The 23,164-nt window shown below is 36.6% G+C and overlaps 1 protein-coding gene and 4 non-coding genes across 5 annotated transcripts; 3 read left to right on the top strand and 2 right to left on the bottom strand.

Moving 5' to 3' along the window:
• Positions 1-1,611: 1,611 nt before the first annotated feature.
• Positions 1,612-23,145, top strand: LOC132791144 (patched domain-containing protein 3). Its single transcript, XM_060799957.1, has 10 exons — positions 1,612-1,987; positions 12,315-12,445; positions 12,534-12,679; positions 16,036-16,250; positions 16,314-16,495; positions 16,559-16,738; positions 16,801-16,964; positions 17,030-17,368; positions 18,941-19,254; positions 19,872-23,145. The coding sequence occupies exons 2-10, from the start codon at positions 12,315-12,317 to the stop codon at positions 21,786-21,788; spliced, it is 3,588 nt and encodes a 1,195-aa protein (XP_060655940.1). The 5' UTR covers positions 1,612-1,987; the 3' UTR covers positions 21,789-23,145.
• On the bottom strand, positions 11,338-11,411 carry Trnan-guu (transfer RNA asparagine (anticodon GUU)). Its single transcript has one exon. It is a non-coding gene; the product is annotated as a tRNA-Asn (tRNA).
• Trnan-guu (transfer RNA asparagine (anticodon GUU)) lies at positions 11,541-11,614 on the top strand. The gene has a single exon. It is a non-coding gene; the product is annotated as a tRNA-Asn (tRNA).
• On the bottom strand, positions 13,250-13,321 carry Trnae-uuc (transfer RNA glutamic acid (anticodon UUC)). The gene has a single exon. It is a non-coding gene; the product is annotated as a tRNA-Glu (tRNA).
• Positions 14,737-14,808, top strand: Trnae-cuc (transfer RNA glutamic acid (anticodon CUC)). Its single transcript has one exon. It is a non-coding gene; the product is annotated as a tRNA-Glu (tRNA).
• Positions 23,146-23,164: the final 19 nt, after the last annotated feature.

Below are 23,164 nucleotides of genomic sequence, written 5' to 3'. Positions count from 1 at the left end.
TTCACGGACCTGGCAACATAGTTACTATTAACTCATTTTAATCTTAAGTGGCGTCTCCATTTAAATCAGAATTTTTGTGTCTAAGAATTTTTATACACTTTTTTAATTACAACATTATAAAAACTAACGTATGACGAAGGTTAAATGCCTTATGTTTGTCCTTTCCCATAAAATTATTAATTCTCATTCGAGAAGAAGAAAGAACTATTTAATTTTCTATAAATAGAATCTATTAAATGTAAATTTAACTCATTTCAATATTGCCTCCATTTCCTTTAGATATTTCGTATCTCAGAATTTTTACAAATTCCTCAAATTACAACATTTTCAAAACTAACTTTAATGTATCTTGTTTCTGTTCTCTCAAGAAAGTATTTAAAAGAACCTAGATAAATAAAAACCGATTATACTCCTGTATAAATAATGAATTACAATAAATTACAATTATTTTGTCATTGCCTATAGAACACAATTTTAAAACATTTAAAGTCGTATCTTTATTGTGTTACTTTATCCAAATTTAAGTCTTTTTTTGTTTAGTAATACATTAATGCAATAAATTAACATAGCATATTGTTGGTGCTATTTTGGTTTTTCTTAATTTTTTTTAAATATTTTTTTAAAAAATAAAAATATTATTCATTAGCATTTTTATTAAAATTTTAAATTTACTGCAATGAGGGATATTGTAATTATTAAAATATAAAGATTCTCCAAAATTTTATTAAAATTAGTAAGTTATTCTTAAACAAAAAACCGAAAATTATTGGTGCAAGTATGTAAAATTTACAACACCTACATACATACAATATATAATACATATGTACATAAGTTCTGTAAATTTGAAATCGTTCCACTTAAAATGCAGTGTCCTATTTTATGACTGTAAACAAAACTCGATTTGAATATATTATCAAGTAAAGGATTATTTGCATACAGGGAATGCTCAGGTGGTATTCCCTATAGAGAGAGGTCTGCTGGTTCATTCCAGAGAACTGCATTCAATAATTATTTATGGTCACTTGGACCCAATTTCGCTTGAAACTCTCAAAAGGTAAACACAAATATATTCGTATAACACTCACACACACACAGACGAACACATATAAATTCCCACATGACACCGTTAATCTGGAAGAGAGCGCAAGCGCAGCATTTTGCCGCTGAAGAAAGTGGCGAAGTGGCGATTAATGAGCGAAACTGCGACCTTCAGACTCGACTCGAGCAACAATAACAGAAGCAAGATCACCTGAGGAGGAAAAACAGGTATAGGAAAATGATATTTCCCAAAAAATTGTAAACCGGCGCAAACCGGTGCGCAAATGCAACAGCTGAGAAGCCAAGAAGAGAGCGAACTTCAAAGACGCAGAATGAGAGAGAAAGCAGTGGTGCAACAGGTGAGCGCATTGAGCGGCAAAGAGAGCAATAGCTCAACAGCGAGCACATGTTAAAGTTGTGGAGAGCGGGAGAGCGAGAGAGCGCGCAAAATTCAATGCGTATTTGCTGAGACGGAGACTGCGGCTGCGGCCGCGGCTGTGACTGCGACAGAGGCTGAGGCTGAGGTTGTAAAAGGCTGAGGCACAAAACATCGGCTGAGTTCAGTTAGTCCGCGAGACGGTCTCAAAGCCAACGGTCGCAACAGTCGCTCCGTCAACGTCGAGTGTTTCGATTACGAGTCCGCCTTTTTTAACGGTTATTTTAAGTGCGAAAAGGAAATACATATTTCTATATATACATCTGTTTAAAATGACGGTCAAGGCAGCGCGTGTGCGTGGTGTGCTTTTATAAGGAATATAGTTTCCATCACATAGATAATAAAAATATATCATACGAATGAAGTGCAATTCAAATTTGATCAGAGAGAATTAAAGGCTGATAGCAAATTTTGCAACGAAAAACTTTTAATATTTTTTTTCCAAAAAATATAATCATTGAATATATATTTAATTTTGGATATTAAACGAACGAATTCCGCAACACTATCAAGGTAAGTTTCGTTTCGCACAATTTTCAAATGCGCAATAATCCTTCTTTGAGGGTGTCTCCCATTTAGGGGTGAAATTGTTTACTACGTATCGGAATTTGTTGGCGCAGCATAGGTCGGAAAATGCGTATGAGAGAAAAATAAGAAAACTACGTCAAATTACTTGAAGTCAAGAGTCAAATTAGAGTTAATTTAGCACTTTTGGCTTAACTCTTTTTTAGCCAAACTACTTCCCTTAAACTGATGTAAAGCCAGTCATATTTAATTTTTATTGCATGTACAAATTACTATGTATAATATTTCATAGAACTCTAGACATTAGCTCGAGTCTTGAGTAATTTACAATAATTTTATGCACAATTTAGAGAGCAATTATTACTAATTTGTTGATTGCGTTTTTGGTGCTCATCACTTTAAGATTTGCTGTGAAATAAGTAACAAAAAAAATTTGCACCTTGGCAAATAATTAAATGTGTTTGCAGTCAAATGAGTGTCTGAAACTGAAACTAGTTTAATTAAAAACAGAAATACTTAAAATTGTCGTGCAAGTGGAGCAAAGGCAACTCTTTCAGCTCGTTTCACTGGCGACTTAAAATAGTTTGACAGTTAAATGAATGCAATCAAACCGGAGCAGAGATCCAATTACGCAGAGAGACAGACAAACAGACAGATGTTTGGATATTGCCAAAGCCAAAGCCAACACCTGAGACTCAAAGCCGAAACAAATTGGCATTATGAAGCGGAAAAAGTTTTGACACAAATGCAACAATAATAATAACGATACGAGCAGCAGCAGCAACAAGTCCAAATATCAATAGCAAGCATTGGCCAATAGGCAAACACATCAACATTTTTCATAAGTTTGCATTTTGAACATACGACCCGCAATGATTACATAAAGTCCAAAAAGCAAATCGACCCCAAACCCAAAACCCAAACCCAATCAGTTATCGGTCCACACCAATGGACGTCATTAACTGCACACACACACACACACACACATATACATATGGCAAAAGTTTTGCTCGACAAAAAATCATTCATTGTGATCCGGTTTGCTTTTTCGACTATGTAATGTGAAAACGTTTGTGACACCCCCCAGTCTGAATGTCCCCTTCCCATCTCTACATGATGAAGACATAACCGACAAAAAGGAGTTGCAACTTTAGCCGAAGTTAATGAAAGTTCAAGTGAAATTGCCGAAACCGGTTCGATTGGGTCAAGTTTTTAAATCAATTTTTTTTTTTCAATTTTTGGGGTAACCAATTATGTTCAAGGCCGAAAGCAATTTTGAAATCGAAATGAGAAAGGCCACGCGTACATTTAGTTAATGTTTAATGTAATTAAACAAGTACAGTTATGCTGAAAGTCAATGTGAATTATTGAAGAGCCTTTACTATACCATATGGGACAGATAAGTTATTCGAAACTAGGAATTTAAGGTGTCTATTTTCTGATAATATTCTAAAAAAAAGAACATTTTACAGTAAATACCTATTTATTATATTCTGATCTTGTCATATAAATCTTTTCTGAAAATCTTCTTGAATAACATTACCAAATTTACAATATGATTACATTATTATTATGAATTCAAACATTAACTTTAAAATAATCATTATTATATGTGACACGAACTAAGGAATTTTTGTTAAATTTTAAATAGAATATTTTTTACAATCTTCAAAAACATCTTATCGAGCTGACAATATTGTTTGTTGTATTTTAATTGCAATAACTATGTTCATAAATTAAAGAACTCGTCAAAGAACATCGTCTGTAAATTAAAACACAAAATTTAAATACACTTTTTTGAAACTTCTTTAAAATTTCGAAATTGGAATTTATGCTGAATTTAAAATATTTTTATTTTTAATAATTTTTTAAAATAAAAAAACTTATATAGAGTTAAAAAAGCACTTCCTATAGAACATCAAATAAATATTTAAATATTGTTGGGTTTTTTACAAATTTCTTTGGCTTCTCTAAAGACTCTTGCTGCTCGCAGAAAGCTGTAATTATTTAGCTTATGTCTGCTTTTAGTGGTATGTCAAGCATATTAATCTTCATCTGGGTGGCACCACAAACTATCACTATCGCTAGACACTGCAACACAGTGGCAAGCAACTTGCACTTTCTTTGGACATGTGGAGCTAATGCTAATTAGACTTATCACATGACTTTTACTCTTTAAGTTCACTTTCCGTTGAAAATGAGCAATTATGACGGCGTTTTCCAGGCATTTCAGTCATTTCAGCAGCATCGACTTAATAAATCTTCCAATTGACAGACCAATAGAAAAAGTGAGACAGCGACTGAGAGAGAGAGAGAGAGAGAGAGAGAGAGAGAGAGAGAGGGAGAGGCACGTATTGTATATGTTTACGTACCAGGCGAATGCTAAAAAGCAAAAAGAAAGAAAGAAATAAAGCAAACCGAAAGCCAAGTTGAAGGCACGGCAAGGTAAGAAACCGCCGAGAAATGTTGTAGAAAAAAAGAAAGTGCAATGCTGAGGTATAAAGCACACTGACACACACTAACACACACACGCATACAAGTGCAAGCATGTGTGTTGTATTGAATACTTTTTTGTTGTGGTATAATAACTGAGAGTTAACGGCACTTCAGAGCGAACTCTGCTTTATGGCTATAAAGATTTTCTGGAACATGAAGCATGGCCACTTTTCCATTCAAATTGCATATCATGCAGCACTTGGCAACACTTGGCAACTTGCCACAGACACTTGAGGGATGCGAACACCTTGAAGACACTTTTGTCATTGCACAAAGTGTCATTTACTTTAGTCTCCCCATCTGGAATTGGAATTGGAACTGGAACTGAAGCTGAAACTGAAACTGGACGCGACTAATTTGCGGCTTTCGTGTTAATAGCTTAAGCAAACAGTATTTGTTGCTATTTGTTTGACACTTTGCTGTGTTGTTAACTTCTATGGCAATTTGTTAAGTTTAGCAAATTATTTGAACGCTTAAAAGTCGCGTGCTGAAAGTTGTTAATTGATTATCGTGACTTTGGGGATGCCTTCTAGTAAAAGTGAATCTTCAGCATTCCAAGCATTTTCTCAGCTGAAACCAGTTTGCTGTAGTTTTACCTGCTTGAGGATGTTTTCAAAGGAAAAATCTGGAAAATGCATCTATGTATGTATCAACAGGGTTGGAAATCAAAGATCAAAGCAATTAAATAGGCATTTCGACTACCTGCTAAGATCAAAGATGCATTGAACACAACTGTACAAAAAGAAAATGCCAGCTAAAGATTGTTCTCTGGTAACTACTTTTCCCTTTTCTGTTAGCTGACTTCCTTCGATAAATCATTTGAATTTATATTGACAACAATTAATGCATCATTCAGTTCAAGCGCTACAACTTTATTTAAGCCAAACGCTAAAACTCAAGCATTGCCTCAAGAGCTGTCAAATTATTTAGGTAAAGTAATTATTTTGATAAACTATCAGCAATGCAATTACCGGAAATGTTTGCGTTTCTTCTGAAGTACAAAGCTAAAGCGACTGTTAAATAGCCTTTAATCATCTAATCAGATCAACATCAACATCGACCACTGACCCAAAGCGCACAAAAGACCTGAAATCGAATGCAAATACAAGAAGAGGAAGCAGACAAAGGAGGAAGGAGGGAGAGAGAGAGGGAAAAAATGCGTCTTATAAAACCGTTTTTAAAACGAGCTCGTAAATTGCTAATTAATGCAAAGTCAACGAAACAAAAAAAAACAAATCAAAAATCGAACAGATAAAAGCTAAATTCAAATTGAAAGCATTTACAAACAGCGAACTACCGCAGTGCGTGTGTGTGTGTGTGTGTGTGTGTGTGTGTGTGTGTGACCGAATGTGTATAAACTAGTGTGTGTGACCCAGTTGCAGCCACACTTGAAGTTTGAAGTCGCAGAAAAAGTAGAAAGTGATTTTGGTATTTTTGTTTGGTTTTTTTTTTGTTTTGTGTTTTGGTTATTTTTAGGGACAGAACCCCAAACAAGTGCCGGCTAGCGATAAACGATAAACGATGATCGATTGTTGTTTTAAGTGCTTCTCAATGTTAATGCGTCATCAACCTCGAAGCAAACTAATTAAAATTCATTGCGAACAAATGTGTGGCAACAATTGTAAGAAATACGCAAAGGTTGTTTGCCTGTCTGTCTGGTTGTTTTTTTGCCAACAAAATAAAACAGAAAATCCGCTTGCGGGGTTGACAATCACAAATCACCAATCACAATAATACAAAAATTAAAACAAAATTTATTTTCTGTTTTTGTCTTTCGAGACAGGCCACGCCCCCAAACGCTAAGGTCAATAAAATGATTGCTCGTGTTCTACTTCAATGACTTGACCCAAATTTAAAGCCACCCACAAGGCAAATGGCAAAGAGTTGTTAGTATTTTTATCCATGTTTTGTTTTTTTTTTTTGGTGGTTGATGATGATTTTGTTTTTCGAGGGGAATTTGGCGTTTGTGCAAAAAAAAATATATTTAAATATTAATTAATATAAATTTTCGTAATTTCTTGGTATTTATGCTTTGTGCGTCAGTTTGTCTTCAGGCCACACACACACACACATACACGCAAAAAAAGTGAAAGTTGTTGATTTTATGATTTGGCAAAAGAAAAACTTGTTGATTTCGGTATTTGTGGTTTCGGCGATGCAATCAATTTGCTCGCGCCGCATTTCGTTGCTTTTGTGTATATTAATAAATTACTTATATAAAAATAAATTGATCAAGAAGCAAAAGAAAAAAAGAAAACGAGGCTGCGCATACAAAATAAAGGCGTGCAAAATGCCGAGGATTATGCAATCCATGCAATACGACAACAGATTGATGATGAAAAACAATTTGCAGAAAGTCCCAGCAGCGGTAACAGCAGCTGAAACAACCTGTATGCAAGTGCTGGTAAAGTCCAGACTTAACTGGATATGCTGTTTAATACAACTTAAACAAGCATTCAGACATGTTTGTATTATGCTGTCTGAATGTTGCTCAAGCTGCTTTATGAATCAATTATAAGCCAGAGCTTTAGGTGCGAATTCAAAATTATTACTAGAAGTAAAAGTGAAAAGTAGCATCGTATTTCAATTCACTGGATTGCCAGAAATGAAATCTGAATGTGTGTTGTACACTTGAACAGTTAACAAGAAACTCAAAATTAGCAAAAACAGTCAAGTTGAGTTGTGTCCGAATGTGATCTGCAGTGACCCAAAAAACAGCAACGAAAAAGATATGAAAAAGCGAGAACAGAGATACACCATATAATACTCTGCAAACAATTAAATTATACTTTGGTGAAGCTTTGAAATATTGCTGAATGTTTATATTTCTGCTCATTACTACAGGGTATAAACTGATTATCTGCCATTTGATTTGTTGCCCAAAATAAACGCTTGCTGTGGCAAAAAATTTGAGACATTCTTTCATAGAAATCAATATGCATATGAAAGACAACAAATAGCAGGAAAGGCAAAAGTAACAACAACAATCATAATAATATGACACACATACACATTCACATGTTCAGTCATAACAATATAATGCTAAATTGCTACGGCGCTGACCAAAAAGCAACAGCAAAACAAAAGACTTAAGCGACAAACTCTTTTTGGGCAGGCGGCAACTTTCTCAGCTATATTTCTTTTTTGTTTTTTTTTGTATAGAATTTCTAATGTGTTTCTGAAAAATGTGCGTAAATTTGTTTGTAATTTGCATTTGGCATCGGCTTAGAAATGTTTTTATAGAAGAATTTGCCATTAATCCGAGCTGTCACAGCTGTCTTTTGACCCAGTTAACCAAATGAGAGAAGACCCAGAAATTATGCACCAGTCACTGTTGATGGTCTCAATATTTAAATGCGAGTATATGTATATAATTTGTTAAATATTTCGATTTGTTAGTTTTCTTGGCACGCAATCATGCTAAGGAGAAGTGCGGGAAATTCTCAAGGTGTTGATTCGCTTCACTTTGCTTTGCTTTTGATGCGAACGTGTGATCGCTGCAAATGGAAAACATAAATTGTATTTATTTTGGTTACAATTTCATAAGCTAACAAATCGCTTTAGTCACAGGCAGCAAACTGAAACAACCTGAAAGGTCTGTTATTTGGACATCTAATGTCATATGCCGGCTGATTATGAAAACCAAAGTTGAAGCTGCGTCTGCGGCTTGCGCCACAATTGTAAGGTTCATTAATGAACTTTGATGCTCCTCAGTAGGGGGGAGGGTAACCAGCTTGTTTTATACATATGTTGTAAAAACGAAATGTATTTTTACATAATAATACGAGTTTCAGATAGCTATTTATAGCGGTGTGGGATTTGAAAGACGTTAACAACTTTTTTTTGCTTTCCGTTCTGAGAAGTGCAATAGAAATGTGCAAAAGTCATGAGTGAAAGTTCCATGATCAAAATTTGAGTGCACTCAAATGAAGAAATGATAAGCATAATTAAAGCAGACAGAGAGAAACTCTATGATAAATTATGAAAAAGAGAAAAATCTGCAATGACAGATCGAAGAGTGTGACGTCTCTTGACTTCAAATCTCGTCAAAGCTTTTTAGATTGATGCATTAATAGTTTTAAGACGGTTTTTATGACTTGAGAAATATTAACAGCATTTAATGCAGCATTAAAATAATAACAAATAAGAAAGCTGCAGTCGAGTGTACTCAACTGTGAGATACCCATTTTTAATAAAACCGATGCCAAATGCAGTACTATTTTTAAATAATACCAAATAAATATACCAAAATAGTACTAAAATACTAAATGTTACATTTGGTATATCGATTACATTTTAAATATACATATGGGCAGATAATAACCTTATACTCTATGGGTAGCGGGTATAACAATATAATGCGGTATCATTTTTTAATAATACCAAATAAATATACTATAAAAATACTAAAATATTCCGAAGAATATATTTGGTATATCGATATACTATAACATTTTCAATGTACATGTCGTCTCGGGTGTGTACTGAAAAAATTACCAAGGACTATATTTAGTATATCGATATAACATACTTAATGTCGATATTACTATATATTTATATTTTTGGGTCAGAGATTACTCTTTCTGCCTGTATTAAGAAGTGAACGTTTCGTGCATTTATTAAGACATTTCTTTCCTAATTTCAATAGACGTCAGTCTACATTTTCTTTGTATACACACATATATTAGAGACTTCTTTGGATAGAATGTGGACTAATAAATTAATAATAGATGTGACAACAGAGAGGTGGAAAATTGGGCTTAGTCATGTAGACACGGCTATTTATCAAGTATGCTTTGTGAGATTGGGAACAACTTCATGCTATTCAGTGCAACTGCATTCAAATAATTATTTCACGCTGTCAAATTCTAAAAACTAGTAACTAGATAAAGCCTCCACAAATTGGTGAAGTAACTGTCAGTCCGTGCCTCTTATTTGCATAACTCTTTACCGCTCGATTCTCCGAATGTTTGCCTTATGCCACAAAAGTGACAACTTGGACTTGAGGTGTTTGGCCCTGCTCTGAACTGAGAGTAGACGAGTTTATGCAGATAAAAAATACAACAAAAAAAACTCATTTGGCCTTTTTAACACAAACATATGAATATTGCCGGGCAGACTCAACACTCACAACACTGAACACTCGACAACAGCAAAACAATGTGGACTCAACTCAACTGTTGGCAACTTTGTTGCCACAATACTCCTGTTGGTGTTGGGGCGAATGGCTTGTTCATTAAATCACTTTGACATAATGAACCGTTATGCCAACAAAATGTCTCGCTACCAAATATAAAAAACAACAACAACAACAACATCAAAGATCCAGAGTTGAGCCGTAACCTTGACTGAAGCGACTTCCAAAAGCCTTCTCTGTGGACTATGGACGTTCATGTTGTAATTTTGGTTTTTTTTTTGTGTGTTACAATTTGGTAAAAGTGCAGTGTCAGTTGTCGTTGAACCCCAGGAAAAAAATGGAAAGTTGCCCGCATGTAAAATAATGATACAGATGCTTATGCTCGATATACTGTAAACTCATTAAATTAACGTCTATTTGGCGTTTAGCATGCAAATGCCAAGACCAAAAGCAAACAAAACGCGAGCGTCAATACAATTTACAGCTTAATCATTGTTAAACATTTTTAACAGATGCCGATACACTCAGCAGTTTTGAATTAGGCAGCTGCCTTCAGCTGACTTCACAACTTTTTAGTAGCTGGTTTTGCATTTCAACAGCCTAGGACTTAACGATTGCGTTAAGATAAACACTTTTTGTACCAATATTTTTGAGAAGACTGTACAAACAATAAAAATATAAAAATGAAGTTGCACCCAGTCTTAATTACAATTAAAGCTTTATTTAATTGTGTATTATAATGTAATTCTTACAAAAAATAAATATGAAATGAAATATGGCATCGTGCCAGGAATAATAGCTGTTAACAGGCCACTGAACTTTAACAGCTACTCTTAAGTAGACAGAGGTGAATTCGTACTTTACTAATTAACAGAAGAACGTTGCCCTTTATTAAAGCTTTTACATCTTCCAATTCTAGTGAAAAAGTTTAGTAAACTTAGTTTTGAAATTACAAAAATATCGATACATACATTTATTTTCATGTGACGAACGCGATGATAATGACAGTCGGGTAACAGTTTGATGCCCACATTGTACATTCAATGTACATTCTGTAATTTAGCAGACACTCAGTCACTTAGTGTATTGTTGTTGTTTATGTCTTCCTTCTTATTGTTATTTCGTTTTCATTTTTTGTCATTAGCCTCAGTCTTGTGCAATTATAATGCTAATGTTCTATTCATGTAGAGTACATAAAAGCATTTTGTTTAACAAATTCATAATGCCGAATGCCTATGCCAAATTCTGTGTTTGGCATGAATAATTGCTTAAACAAATGGCGCATCTACAAATATGTCTTAGTAAGAATAATATTCATGTATCACGTATGTACGTTTAGGTTTCCTATGTGTTTAAATTAGAAAATAGTGTTGCTTTAGAGCTTTAAGTAAATACAAAAGAAATTCGCACGAAGCTTTATCCGAAAGGCAAAATTGTTATTTTGAACTTCTTAATATTTCACACACTACATGCTCTTAAGAGGAGTCTTAATGCGTTCTAAATTAGTTAAAGTACACCAATTATATAAAATTATGATGACAATTACACCAGGCTATATTTTATATACGTACATTTGTACTTAAACACGTGCCTATTTAAAATTCTTTGAAAACTAATGTGTCTAGCTAGTTGATGAAACGTTAAGAACGCTTGTCGTAATAAAAAGTTAAATTTTCAAAAATTTAATATTGCAAAAAGTTATTGCCGCCCCCGGGTGGACTCGAACCACCAACCTTTCGGTTAACAGCCGAACGCGCTAACCGATTGCGCCACGGAGGCTATGTTTGTCTCGAGAATTATAACCTCCATGAAACTAAGAGCGAAATAGGACAAAACAAAAAATCAAAATTCTAACATGAACTTGGCACCCTCAGTACGAAAATGAAATTTGACACGAAGAGACCAACAGCCTCCGTGGCGCAATCGGTTAGCGCGTTCGGCTGTTAACCGAAAGGTTGGTGGTTCGAGTCCACCCGGGGGCGGCAACAAATTTTTTGTTGATAGTTTTTATTTTCATATAATAATAAATTGTAAAAATTATTTATTTTATTTAAATATAATAATTACCTGTCCTTACATGTCTACAACATTTTGTGTGTTTAGCTAATAGCACCGAACGATAAATACGCATGCTTTTATTATTACCGCCGTACTTGACTTCTATAATCATGCTAATAGTGCACATTAGCTTATATTTTCGTCGTTATTTATTTTATTGCTGGGTTTTGTTAGTTGAACAAGGGCATTTTTGTTTCTCAAATTCATTCAGACAAAACAACATTCAGAAAACAGCACTAATGCTGAGTGTTAAGCGTTGAGACAGCGGAGGCTGAAAATGTGTGCGTGTGTTAAGTTGAAGTTGAAGGTGTCGATGAACAAAGCCAAACAGACACGAAACCTCATAGATGTAGGCAATTGTCGACGAGTACTTATTGCCTATAATAATAATAGCACCAATCTACCTTTGCCTTATGTCTTTCACCTTCACTAGACAGAGCTCATACGTGAATTCGACATGCACGCAGTTTAAAGCAGCACAGATTTAATGTTTTTAGATCTTATGCTTTTGTGTGATTAGTTGTTTGTTCGTCAATTACTTTGTTAATTGAGAACGGTTTCTATAAGTTTTTTTCTTTAGTGTACTTTATAATAATATCTGGTGAATTCTTTCTATTTTTGCAGATGACTTGCGGCATATCTTGTGTCGATAAGACACTAAATAAATCATTCTACCATCTCGGCATTTGCATCGCCAAACATCCAGGCTACTTTGTCATTATACCTGTGATGATAACTTTGTTGTGTATGACGGGGTAAGTTGATGATTATGAAATGTTGTCTTTGAATATGCATATTAAATGCGAATATTTGGCCTCATTTTTGTGAAATTATCTTTTGCAGCTATCAACAATTAAAATATCAAATCGATCCTGAATATCTATTTTCGCCCATTAATGGCGAGGGAAAGGCCGAGCGTGCTGTTGTTGAGCAATATTTTAAGGTGAATTATACGCATCGCTTCAATGTGGGACGCATTACGAGGCCCGGTAAGTCAACAACGTCAGCAAAAGCGACAAACACAAACAACACAAACAAATATTTTATGGCAATAATGGCTGCTAGCATTGGGCAAGTGAAATGGCTCGACGACACCCCTTTAGTCATCCAATTAAAAATTGCAACATATTTTGCAACTCGCCGCATCCGTGACGTCGCAACGTCAGTTCGCCGAAATATATCTAGGTATCGCTAGGAGAAGCAAAACAACAAAAAACCAAAAACCCATTACAAAATTACCTCTGATTTAAACATTTTTCCGCGCTGACTTTGAGTTCAAGACTACCTTAAAATATGCAACGGGGAGATGAAAGTGTGCATCATTTATTATTGAGGTCTTGAACTGAGTAGCGTATATTTCTTTACACGCTATTAACTCTGTTTAATGGTTTATTAGCGAGAGGCAGCAACAATGCCTTACAAATAACACTAAATTGCCTTACGATATTGTGACATATAAAACAAAAATTATGGCAACACATATTGATCAAATTACATGAAAATTGTTTAAAATTCAGAAAAAAAACGAAAAAACTTATTTTAATAAATTAAAAAAATACTTCCCATACCGGGAATCGAACCCGGGCCTTCTGGGTGAAAGCCAGATATCCTAGCCACTAGACCATATGGGAGGCGGTGATTCTATTAGCAAAATATTCAAATATTAGACACAGCTGCTAATCGAGCAAAACTAGTTTAAGATTGTAGACAAAAAAAGATAACTGGAAATTATTTTTAGTTGATTATAAATAGACGAACCATTCGTGTTAAGATTGCAGTAAGCGTGAAAATTTATTGTTAGTGCAAAATTAAAAATTATTGACCCATAAAAATCGCAATATTTTAGCAACAAAAAAGTACGCGCCCACATGAAACTCTTAGCACACAAATGGAGAAATATTATGTAGTAAGTGTTTGGAATTGGTAAAAGTTTTGTTTTTGCGAAAATAATTAAATAATGGCACGTAGCAAAAAATAAAAATAAATGTTGCACAAAATTAAAAAACGTGCGCACTATGCACAGTTGAGTGTTCGAAACGAAACGAAACGATTAAAAGTAACCGCAGCAAACTCGTAAAAAATCTTCAAAAATAATGAGCACAATCAAGTTGAACAACTTACTAAATTTACCACACAAATTTTTAAGCTGGACCATAAAAAATAAGAAGAAGAAAACAAGCACACAACTATGAATGTATTGAGAGATATGCGCAAATTAACAAATGATTCTTGCGAAATGAAATTTGCTGGCCTCATTCTGAATGGTGCTGCTGCACTCGATGTGCGATGTGCGAATGTGCATCGAGGCCTTAACTTAACTGCTTAGGTGATCAAAGAGCTAGTTGCTTTTTTCTAGAGTTTCAGCTCATCCAACCACACTCATCTAACCACTCATTTATTCATTCAACATTCGAGCTTGATTTATGATATAAGTGCGCTTAAGATGTGCGTGTGTGTGTTTTGTGTTTTGTTGTGGCAGCATCATTGAACTTTGTTTTGACAATCGCTAATGCTGAAGATGAACAAGTCGAGCAAGTCGAATGGCAATGGCGTTGTCTTCTTGCTGCACACAACACACAATGAGCAATTTGTGGTGCATTTTAACTAACTGTATATGGGCATTATCTAGACCGCATTTAGTCGGTTACGACCAGTTGACTGCGCTTCGCTTCGCTTGCACTTTATTCCCAGACACGGAGGCGATTTCAAATGCTTTTCAAACCAAAAACCGCAACGTGTGTCCGCGCCCGCTTTGTTGCATGTGATGTGTGTTGTGTGTTGTGTGGCAAACAAACCTCTAATGCAACTTTCACCCCGTCCAAACGGACTCTGATACATTTTTGTAGTATGTAGCGCAAGAAATTGTTGCTTCATTTTTTTTCTGCTTTTTTATCGCCTTGGATGTTATATAAATTGATTGGGGCCATAAAATAAACTATTTTTTTGTGCGAATACAATATAATAAATGTATTAAATAAATTGCAAAACGCTAAGGAGTCTCGTTGCATGCCATTCAACTATCACTTTGTCGCTGTTGTCAAATACATCCCATATTGTCTAGTGGTTAGGATATCCGGCTCTCACCCGGAAGGCCCGGGTTCAATTCCCGGTATGGGAAGCACAATTTGTGGAATACTTTTTTGTTTATTTTTAATTAATTTTTAACTTTTTTTAAGTTATATAAATTAATTGAACTTTGTAATGGTAATTTATATTTGATTTTGACCAGCGATGGCTAGCATATTGAATATGTTCATCTTCTTTATAGAGGAACGCAAATGGGTAGACAATGTAATTTTCGATAGTGATTGATTGTCTTAAAGAATATTTTGATTGACAAAGAATTCTTTGTGGCCAAGCCGCTTTCAGTCCATCAAAATTCACTCACTTATGATGCCATTTAAATTCGCATCATACTTTGATAATCGAAATTTATGAACAGCAAACTGAAACCAATTAAATTGATAAGCAGCTGCCAAAAGCATTTATGCATTTGAAGTGTAATATTATCAGCAGCACTTTGCTTGATTATCAAAAATCACTTGAAATGTATCTCAAGTGTCTTCATTTGTATCTATTATCGCGACAACGTGCAAAGTATTCTTATGTCAAAACTCTGGTCGGCCTTTACAAGTTCATTCACAAAATGCCAAGGCAACGTGTGGACTGGCACGTTCTGTCCAGATGATCAGCCAAACATTTCTTATAATCAATTGGTATCCAATGTACGTAGATATATTTGTACGCATATCAAAAAAAATGTATGTACAGTGGGTCTGGTATGTGGCAAACACTGACGCAAGTTGGATGGAGCTGCATTTGTTATGGCGCATTAAACACACAAACGATTTGTACAATATCAAAGTGGAAGTGAATTATACGGCGAACTAAACGGCGCACACACGAAATAAGTAATAAAAAATAAAAAAGCAGCAACTTAAATGAAACTCATTCGAATTATTGTCACGTCGCCACATACAATGAAGGCGCTGCTTGCTGGCTTGGCACTCAAGGAGGAGGCCTAGCTAGTGCACACTGGCACCAAATAGGGTCAGCTTTTGATTAAAATTGCGACAAATACACGTTGAAGACTTAGTCACTAAGTCACTGGACAATAAACTTGTTTATGCATTTCATAATTTCATAAACAAATTATTTAATGAAAGTTTAAATGTCTATCGAATTGACAAAGAAATCGAAAACATAAAAATATAGTAAACGAATCAATGTACTGTTACCTTGACTCGATTGGGGCAACCTTCACGCATGTGCCTCGAGGCGGCAGTAGGAAGTTAACCGTATCGAAACATAACTCTAATCGATTCCATTCTTCTGTCAACTGCAGGTCGCTTTGGTCGAGTCATTGTCATACCCAAAGATGGCGATGACAATATGCTGCGCCGCGAGATCTTTATGGAGCTGCGGCAATTGGACAATCTCATACAGAATGCGACGACGACATTCGATGGCGATACATTCACCTACAAGGACAACTGTGCACGCTGGGAGAACGAATGCTTCGAGAATGACATTCTCAACCTGGATGCACTCATGGATGATGTAAGCAAGGCAGACTTCAACTTCAATTACAGATGAATTAAATTACTTTTTAAAATCTTTTAGATCGAATCTGGTCAGCTGAATCTCACATTTCCCATTATGTTTAATCCCGTGACGTGGGATGCTCACGCTTTTCCTGTGTTCTTTGGAGGCACAAAACTAACCGAGGATAACTATATCATAAGTGTGCCGGCCATACAGTTGGTCTACTTTGTCACAGCGGATAATAAACGACAAGATGCCAAGTAAGTGGAAACAGATTGTGAACAAATTTGAAAAGTTTTTAATGTGTGAACTTTCTTCCTTAGGGGCGCTGAGTGGGAAGAAACTTTCCTTCGGGTTGTGGGCAAGGCTGAGAACTCGGGCATGTTTAAGCACATTTCGGTTTCATACTTTGCTTCTCGCACTCTGGACCACGAGCTGGAGAAGAATACGAAAACAGTTGTGCCCTATTTCAGTTCCACTTTTCTGTTAATGGGTCTGTTCAGGTAAGTGGCAAAGATGCATGAAACATTTAAACAGCAATTATAATTATTATTGATCTCATTAGCATCATAACCTGCATGATGGGCGATGCGGTCCGCTCGAAACCTTGGCTGGGTCTAATGGGCAATATTTCGGCCATTATGGCCACACTGGCTGCCTTCGGCTTGGCCATGTATTGTGGCATTGAGTTCATTGGCATCAATCTGGCTGCACCTTTTCTCATGATTGGTAAGGCATTTGCTGCTTTTGTGGTTGAACTTTACTTACTCTTTGCTATCTTTCTCTTCAACTAGGCATTGGCATCGATGACACGTTTGTCATGTTAGCTGGTTGGCGTCGAACTCCCGCCAAGATGCCAGTTCATGAGCGCATGGCTCACATGATGTCTGAGGCTGCTGTTTCAATCACCATCACTTCGGTCACAGATTTTATATCCTTTTTGATTGGAATCATCAGTCCGTTCCGTTCGGTGAAAATCTTCTGCACCTACTCAGTGTTTGCCGTCTGCTTCACGTTCATTTGGCACATCACTTTCTTCGCCGCCTGCATGGCCATCTCGGGCTACAGGGAACGCAAGAATCTTCACGCCATCTTCGGCTGCAAAGTGAAGCCCATGTCCGTGGCTATTAAGGGTGAGTGAGAAATTTTATTCGATAATTTATTTATATTTTGTAAGGGTTTTTGATAGAACTTTTTTAATAACTAAGGTCCTAAAAATTAGAAAAAGGTGGAAGCATTATAGTTTATTGACATTTAAATGTGAGAGTTAGCATTGATGATTGATTAAGAATTGCAATCTAGAAAAATTGAGCAAGAAAAAATAAAGAATTTAGAACTTCTGCTTCAGAAGAAATTTTTTTCCTTTTAGAAATTTTGTTTAATTTAAAAATCCGGCTTTCTTGCTTTAAAATAAAATGAAATTGAATTATAATTTATATGTAAATGCTCACTCTATATAATAATTTCAAAATGAAGTAATATGTTAAGTGCTGAAAAGATCTATAAATCTTCAAAGAAAAAAAAACTGTTATTCTCTTAAATGTGTTTTAAAGATCTGCTGCTTTAGATTACTCAATTAAGCGAAAGCGCAATTTTTTGGATCCCATTTTGTCATTAAATAATACAGTACAGCTGACAGTACTATTATTTAGCAATTTTTTATCATACAGCTTCTGCTTTTCTTTCAGAAGTTGTAAATCAAATGAAAATACATGTTTATTACCTTTTTAAAAAAAAATTAGGCGTAAAAAAAGTAAGAAAGCTGTAGTCGAGTGTGCTCGACTGTGAGATACCCGCTACACATTTTTAATGAACAAAATACAGTGCGTTGTTATTCTTAAAATATACCAAATTAGTATACTGCCCTCAATATTTGCTGTATTGATACAATCAATACAATATAATGCAATACAATCATAATATACCGTAAAGTAATAAAATATACCAGATTGTCAACTAACACCCGTTTTATATCAAGAATATATATACTTTGTAGGATATATTTCTGCCTGTTACATACGTTTCCTATAGGCAGAACGTTATAATACCCTTCTACCCTAAGGGTAGCGGGTATAATCTATAAATCTTATCTTGTTAGTTTAACAAATTAGCTGAAATCTGTTTTTAGAGCCCACTTTGTAATTAAAATAAATAATTCAATGGCTGTAAAATGATTTAACCAATTAACTAGAGAACCTTTAAAACGGTGTACCTGTCAATCCCTCTTAAAGAAGGTGGATCACCACTATTGTTCAACTAGTTGGCTCTTTTGTCTTTTGTCAAGCATAAAATGAAGCAATTTGCAACGATCGAGTGCGCTTTATTGATGACGAAACACTGTTTAAACTTTAGTCGTTGGTCGTTGGATTGGCTCACTTTGGCTATGCTTTTTGTACAGTTTATGACAAGGTCCACTTTGTGGCAGTGGTCTGGCCAGAACAACCGGCTTACGAGACAAGCTTATTAGTTAGTCCAAGTATTAGTATTTTTAATTCACTTAGACGCGCTGTGACCAGCAGCTGCAACATGAACTTGATCATGAGGCAAACGAAACAAAAACTAGACTAGTCGAGAAAGACAGAGAGACGCTGATGAACGGCGATAGCAAAGCAAAGAATTGGGGTCATTGGCAACTGGACTAACATACTCACTACTATACTATTATTATATTGTTATGTGTGACTTTTTACAACAACTCTTTGCAGAGAAACGCAACTTCCTCTACAAGGCGATCATGGCTGGCGGCATTGATCACAACGATCCGGATAATCCCATCGATAATAAGGATCACATGTTCATGGCCTTCTTCAAAGACAAACTCGCTGCTGTGATTAACAACAAATGGTGCAAGATCTTGATCATTCTGGCCTTTGCCACCTATCTGGCCGGTGCTTGCTATGGCGTCACACAGATCAAGGAGGGATTGGAGCGTCGCAAACTGTCACGCGAGGACTCCTATTCGGTGGAGTTTTTCGATCGTGAAGATGACTATTATCGCGAGTTTCCCTATAGAATGCAGGTGAGTTGTCTACTAAGAACAAAAAATAAATCTCGAATCGTACTGAAATCTTCTCAAAATTGAGCGTAAAAGTTAAAGTTGTAAAGATCAATATCAAAATTCTACATCAGGAATCTTTAAAATCTAGGTTAACTATTTTTGAAAGGCAAGACTGAAATAAATAAAAATAAAATCTTGAATCGTAAAGTTTTAAAGTTCGATATCAAAATTCTACTTTAGGAATCTTTAAAATCTAGGTTAACTATTTTTGAAATGCAAGACTGAATTCTTATTTAAAAAAGAGTTATACTAAAAAAGTAAAAATTAAATCCAGAAGAAATTCTCATTTCAAGATACAACATTCCTAAGTCTTTCTTTTTTATTTTGATGCGATTATTATGATATTTGAATACATATAATTTTCAAAGTAAGAGTATTAAATTGTTTTGCTTTTGGGAGGGGTACAAAAACGAAAATGAAAATCTTGAATTTGTTTCCTTTTAATAGCAAAATATTTGAAAATTTAAATCTTATTTCAATAACTTTTTAGATTGAAATTCTCAAATTCTTTTCAAGATAGAAAAGTGCTCTCAAAACCAAAAAAATCTTTCCTAATAACGCTATAAATCTCTTGACAGGTTATCATTTCGAGTCCACACAACTACTCGGATCCCTGGGTGCAGGAGCAAATGGAGAACTTGACCAGAACATTGGAGCACACTTCGTATGTGACCTCTTCACTGTATACCGAATCGTGGCTACGTTCCTTCCTCTCGTTCATGGATCGCAACAATGACTATCTGAACATAACCATCGATGATGAGCCCTCTTTCGTCGAAGCAGTCAAGGAGCATTGGCTCTTCCCCGGCAATCCATTCTCACTGGACGTGCGTCTAAATGACGACGAGACACAGATCATCGCCTCGAGATTCCTCATTCAAGCGGTCAACATTACAGACACGAATCACGAGAAGGAAATGGTTCGAGATCTGCGTAAAATCTGCAAGGACTCCCCGCTGAATGCCTCCATCTTCCATCCCTACTTTGTGTTCTTCGATCAGTTCGAATTGGTGCGTCCCGTTTCCCTCCAAGCCATGGTTATTGGTGCCATCATCATGATGATCATTTCGTTCATCTTCATACCCAACATTCTGTGCTCACTCTGGGTCGCCTTCTCGGTCATTTCCATTGAGCTGGGCGTGGCTGGCTACATGGCACTGTGGGATGTCAATCTCGACTCCATTTCGATGATCAACCTGATCATGTGCATTGGCTTCTCGGTGGATTTCACCGCACACATTTGCTACACTTACATGTCCTCGAAGAAGCGCAGTCCTAAGGCGCGAGTCCGCGAAGCACTTCACTCCCTGGGTCTGCCCATTGTGCAGGGCTCCAGCTCCACGATCTTGGGCATCATAGCGCTGCTGTTAGCTCAGAGCTATATCTTCTTGGTGTTCTTCAAGATGGTCTTCCTGGTCATCTTCTTTGGTGCCATGCACGGACTTTTCCTGCTGCCCGTGTTGCTGTCGCTCTTCGGTCCCGGCTCGTGGCTGACGTGGACGGGACGTGACGATGGTTCCGATGCGGAAGTAGATGATAGCGTGGATGATGACATGAAGCTTGGCCACGTAATGGAGAAACCCTTCGCGCAGTCCTATTACATGCAATACCCCAGCATGGGTCTGAATGGTCCTTTTGCCTATGGCTCCAAGGGTTTCCTCGGTGCACCCTACAAAGCCTACGGTGTGGACGAGAAGGATCAGGGACTAGGCACGTCTGGTGAGGATTCGTCGGAGAGCAGCTCGAGTCGCTCACAGCGTCGCCAGCAGCTGGCGGCCAATGCCGCAGCGTCCCCCGAGGATGCCACACAAATGCGACGTCGTTATGAGGATGGCTGGCGTCGGTCCAGCTACCAGAACATCTATGGCAATGGCAATGTAAATGGCGGAGCGCAGTTTCAGGCCCAGCCCGATCTCTATGGCCAGCAGGTGTCGGCGGCCGAGTGGCGCCAGCGCCTCGATGCCCACGAGCAGCAGCATCGCAACAGTAAGCAGCGACGCAATGAGAGCTACGACAACTATGATCGCGACATGCAGCGGGCGCGTCGCAATTCCCACGGCGATGTCATCGACGTGCACACCCCGACGCCCACTTCGTCCCTAGACGAGCGCATGCGGCGACAGTATCAGCTGGCGATAAGCGCCTCGGCGGGCAGCGGCGACGACAGCAGCTATCATCATCGTGAGCAGCCCGAGTCAAGTCCAGGCGCCGGGCCACTGGCGAACAGCTCAGCGAAGCGCTATCATCGCCGTCGCTCCTCGGAGGACTCGACGCGTTACCATCAACGCTGGCCTGCGAACATCGAGGAGCGTCGTGCCCGGAGAGCACATTCGCCCAGCGCCCAGCGACACTCGCAGGCGCATTCGTACTCAGAGACTGCCGCAATTGCCGCTAGCTTTGCCCGTCGCTCGTCCTCGCATCACAATCTTTATCAGCCGTCAGGTGGCAAGGCGACAACGCATCAGCCGCCCACTTATCAGTATGGAGATTACTAACTCGCTGGCCACTTGAAGTCATCAAGATAACCGGGACAGCTGTCCTGTCAAAATGCTAAACAAAAAACAGAAAAATGAAAAACAACAATGATTACACTTAAGTATAGTTTAAAACATTTACTATTTGCCGTGGCGATCATACTCGTTTTTTTGCTGTGTTTATGTTTATTCTATTTTCTCTCTCCAAGTGCATTAAAGTCGCCTACAACAGCTTTCGGATCCGTCCAACAGTTTCTTCTCTCAGTGCAGTTTAAGCGATCTGGCAACGCTGCAGTATATTAAGTTGGCTGCGTCTGACTTAAACTTGTTTATGTTGTCCAGTGCTGCCAATTTTATGCGTTAAAAGAAGACAAATTTGAATTAGTTAAATTATATTATGAAAAAAATATATATGCAGAAACGATCTGTGTATCCAAATAAGCATTCTTTTTATCATCTTAGGACTTATAGTATAAATTTCGGCATAAAGAAATTTAATATTTTTCCCCTTTGAAGTTGTTAAGGAAGTGAAGAGAAAAATATCAAAGTTTCTTCTACGGAAATTTTTGCTATTCTATAAAACACAAAGTGATAGATATTATGTTAATTTGGAAAATATATAACACACAGAAAAGGTTTCTTTATGTAATTTTTTAAATAATATAATACAACAAATTCAAGCTTGACATTTTTATCGCAATAAATTGGCAACCCTGAGGTTGTTGATTTAACAATGATTTCGCAAACTGGCGCCACGGCGTAAACACAGCAATTAACTCAATTGCCTGCACTTTTGCCTTGCCCTCCCCCATTTAAGAAATTTTATATATATTTGTTGAGGCAACTAAAGTCACACAGCAATTGGCGAATATTCCATTCAATTATGTTTGTACACCGCTCTATTTAAGCTAATTCCAATTCGAATTCTCCTTACTTTTTACAATGCTGACTAATTCATTCCACATATTTGATTCTATTTATAAAGCAAACTGTTTTCGAGCCGCCTTTAACTCGAATACAATGTATGCATTTCATGAAAAAAAGGCACACGCAAGTCACATAACACTTAACTTAAGTTTTCACTGTTAGTTCATATCAATTTCAGTCAGACTTTAATCAGTGTTTATTTAAATTAAATTTAGCTGTAATTGTAACTGTGCGACCATTCGATGCGGTCCATTCGATGATATTTTGTATAGAGCTAGCAACAAAAATAGCTATAGATTAACTGAATAAATATTTAAACTACTAAATGTCAAGAGCTGCACTTGTATCAAGACTAATGTGCAGTCTTAGCATTTTACACATAAGTTATAAGGGACACAAGTTTGTAGAGTGTTAACGATTTTTGCTATTGAATAAATATTTTATATTTTCCTAGAAACAATGTTCTATTC

Source organism: Drosophila nasuta, chromosome 3, assembly GCF_023558535.2.
Source record: "Drosophila nasuta strain 15112-1781.00 chromosome 3, ASM2355853v1, whole genome shotgun sequence".
Classification (NCBI taxonomy): Eukaryota; Metazoa; Arthropoda; class Insecta; order Diptera; family Drosophilidae; genus Drosophila; species Drosophila nasuta.
The sequence above is the reverse complement of the archived record's forward strand: the minus strand, read 5'-3'. Positions and strand labels throughout refer to the sequence as shown.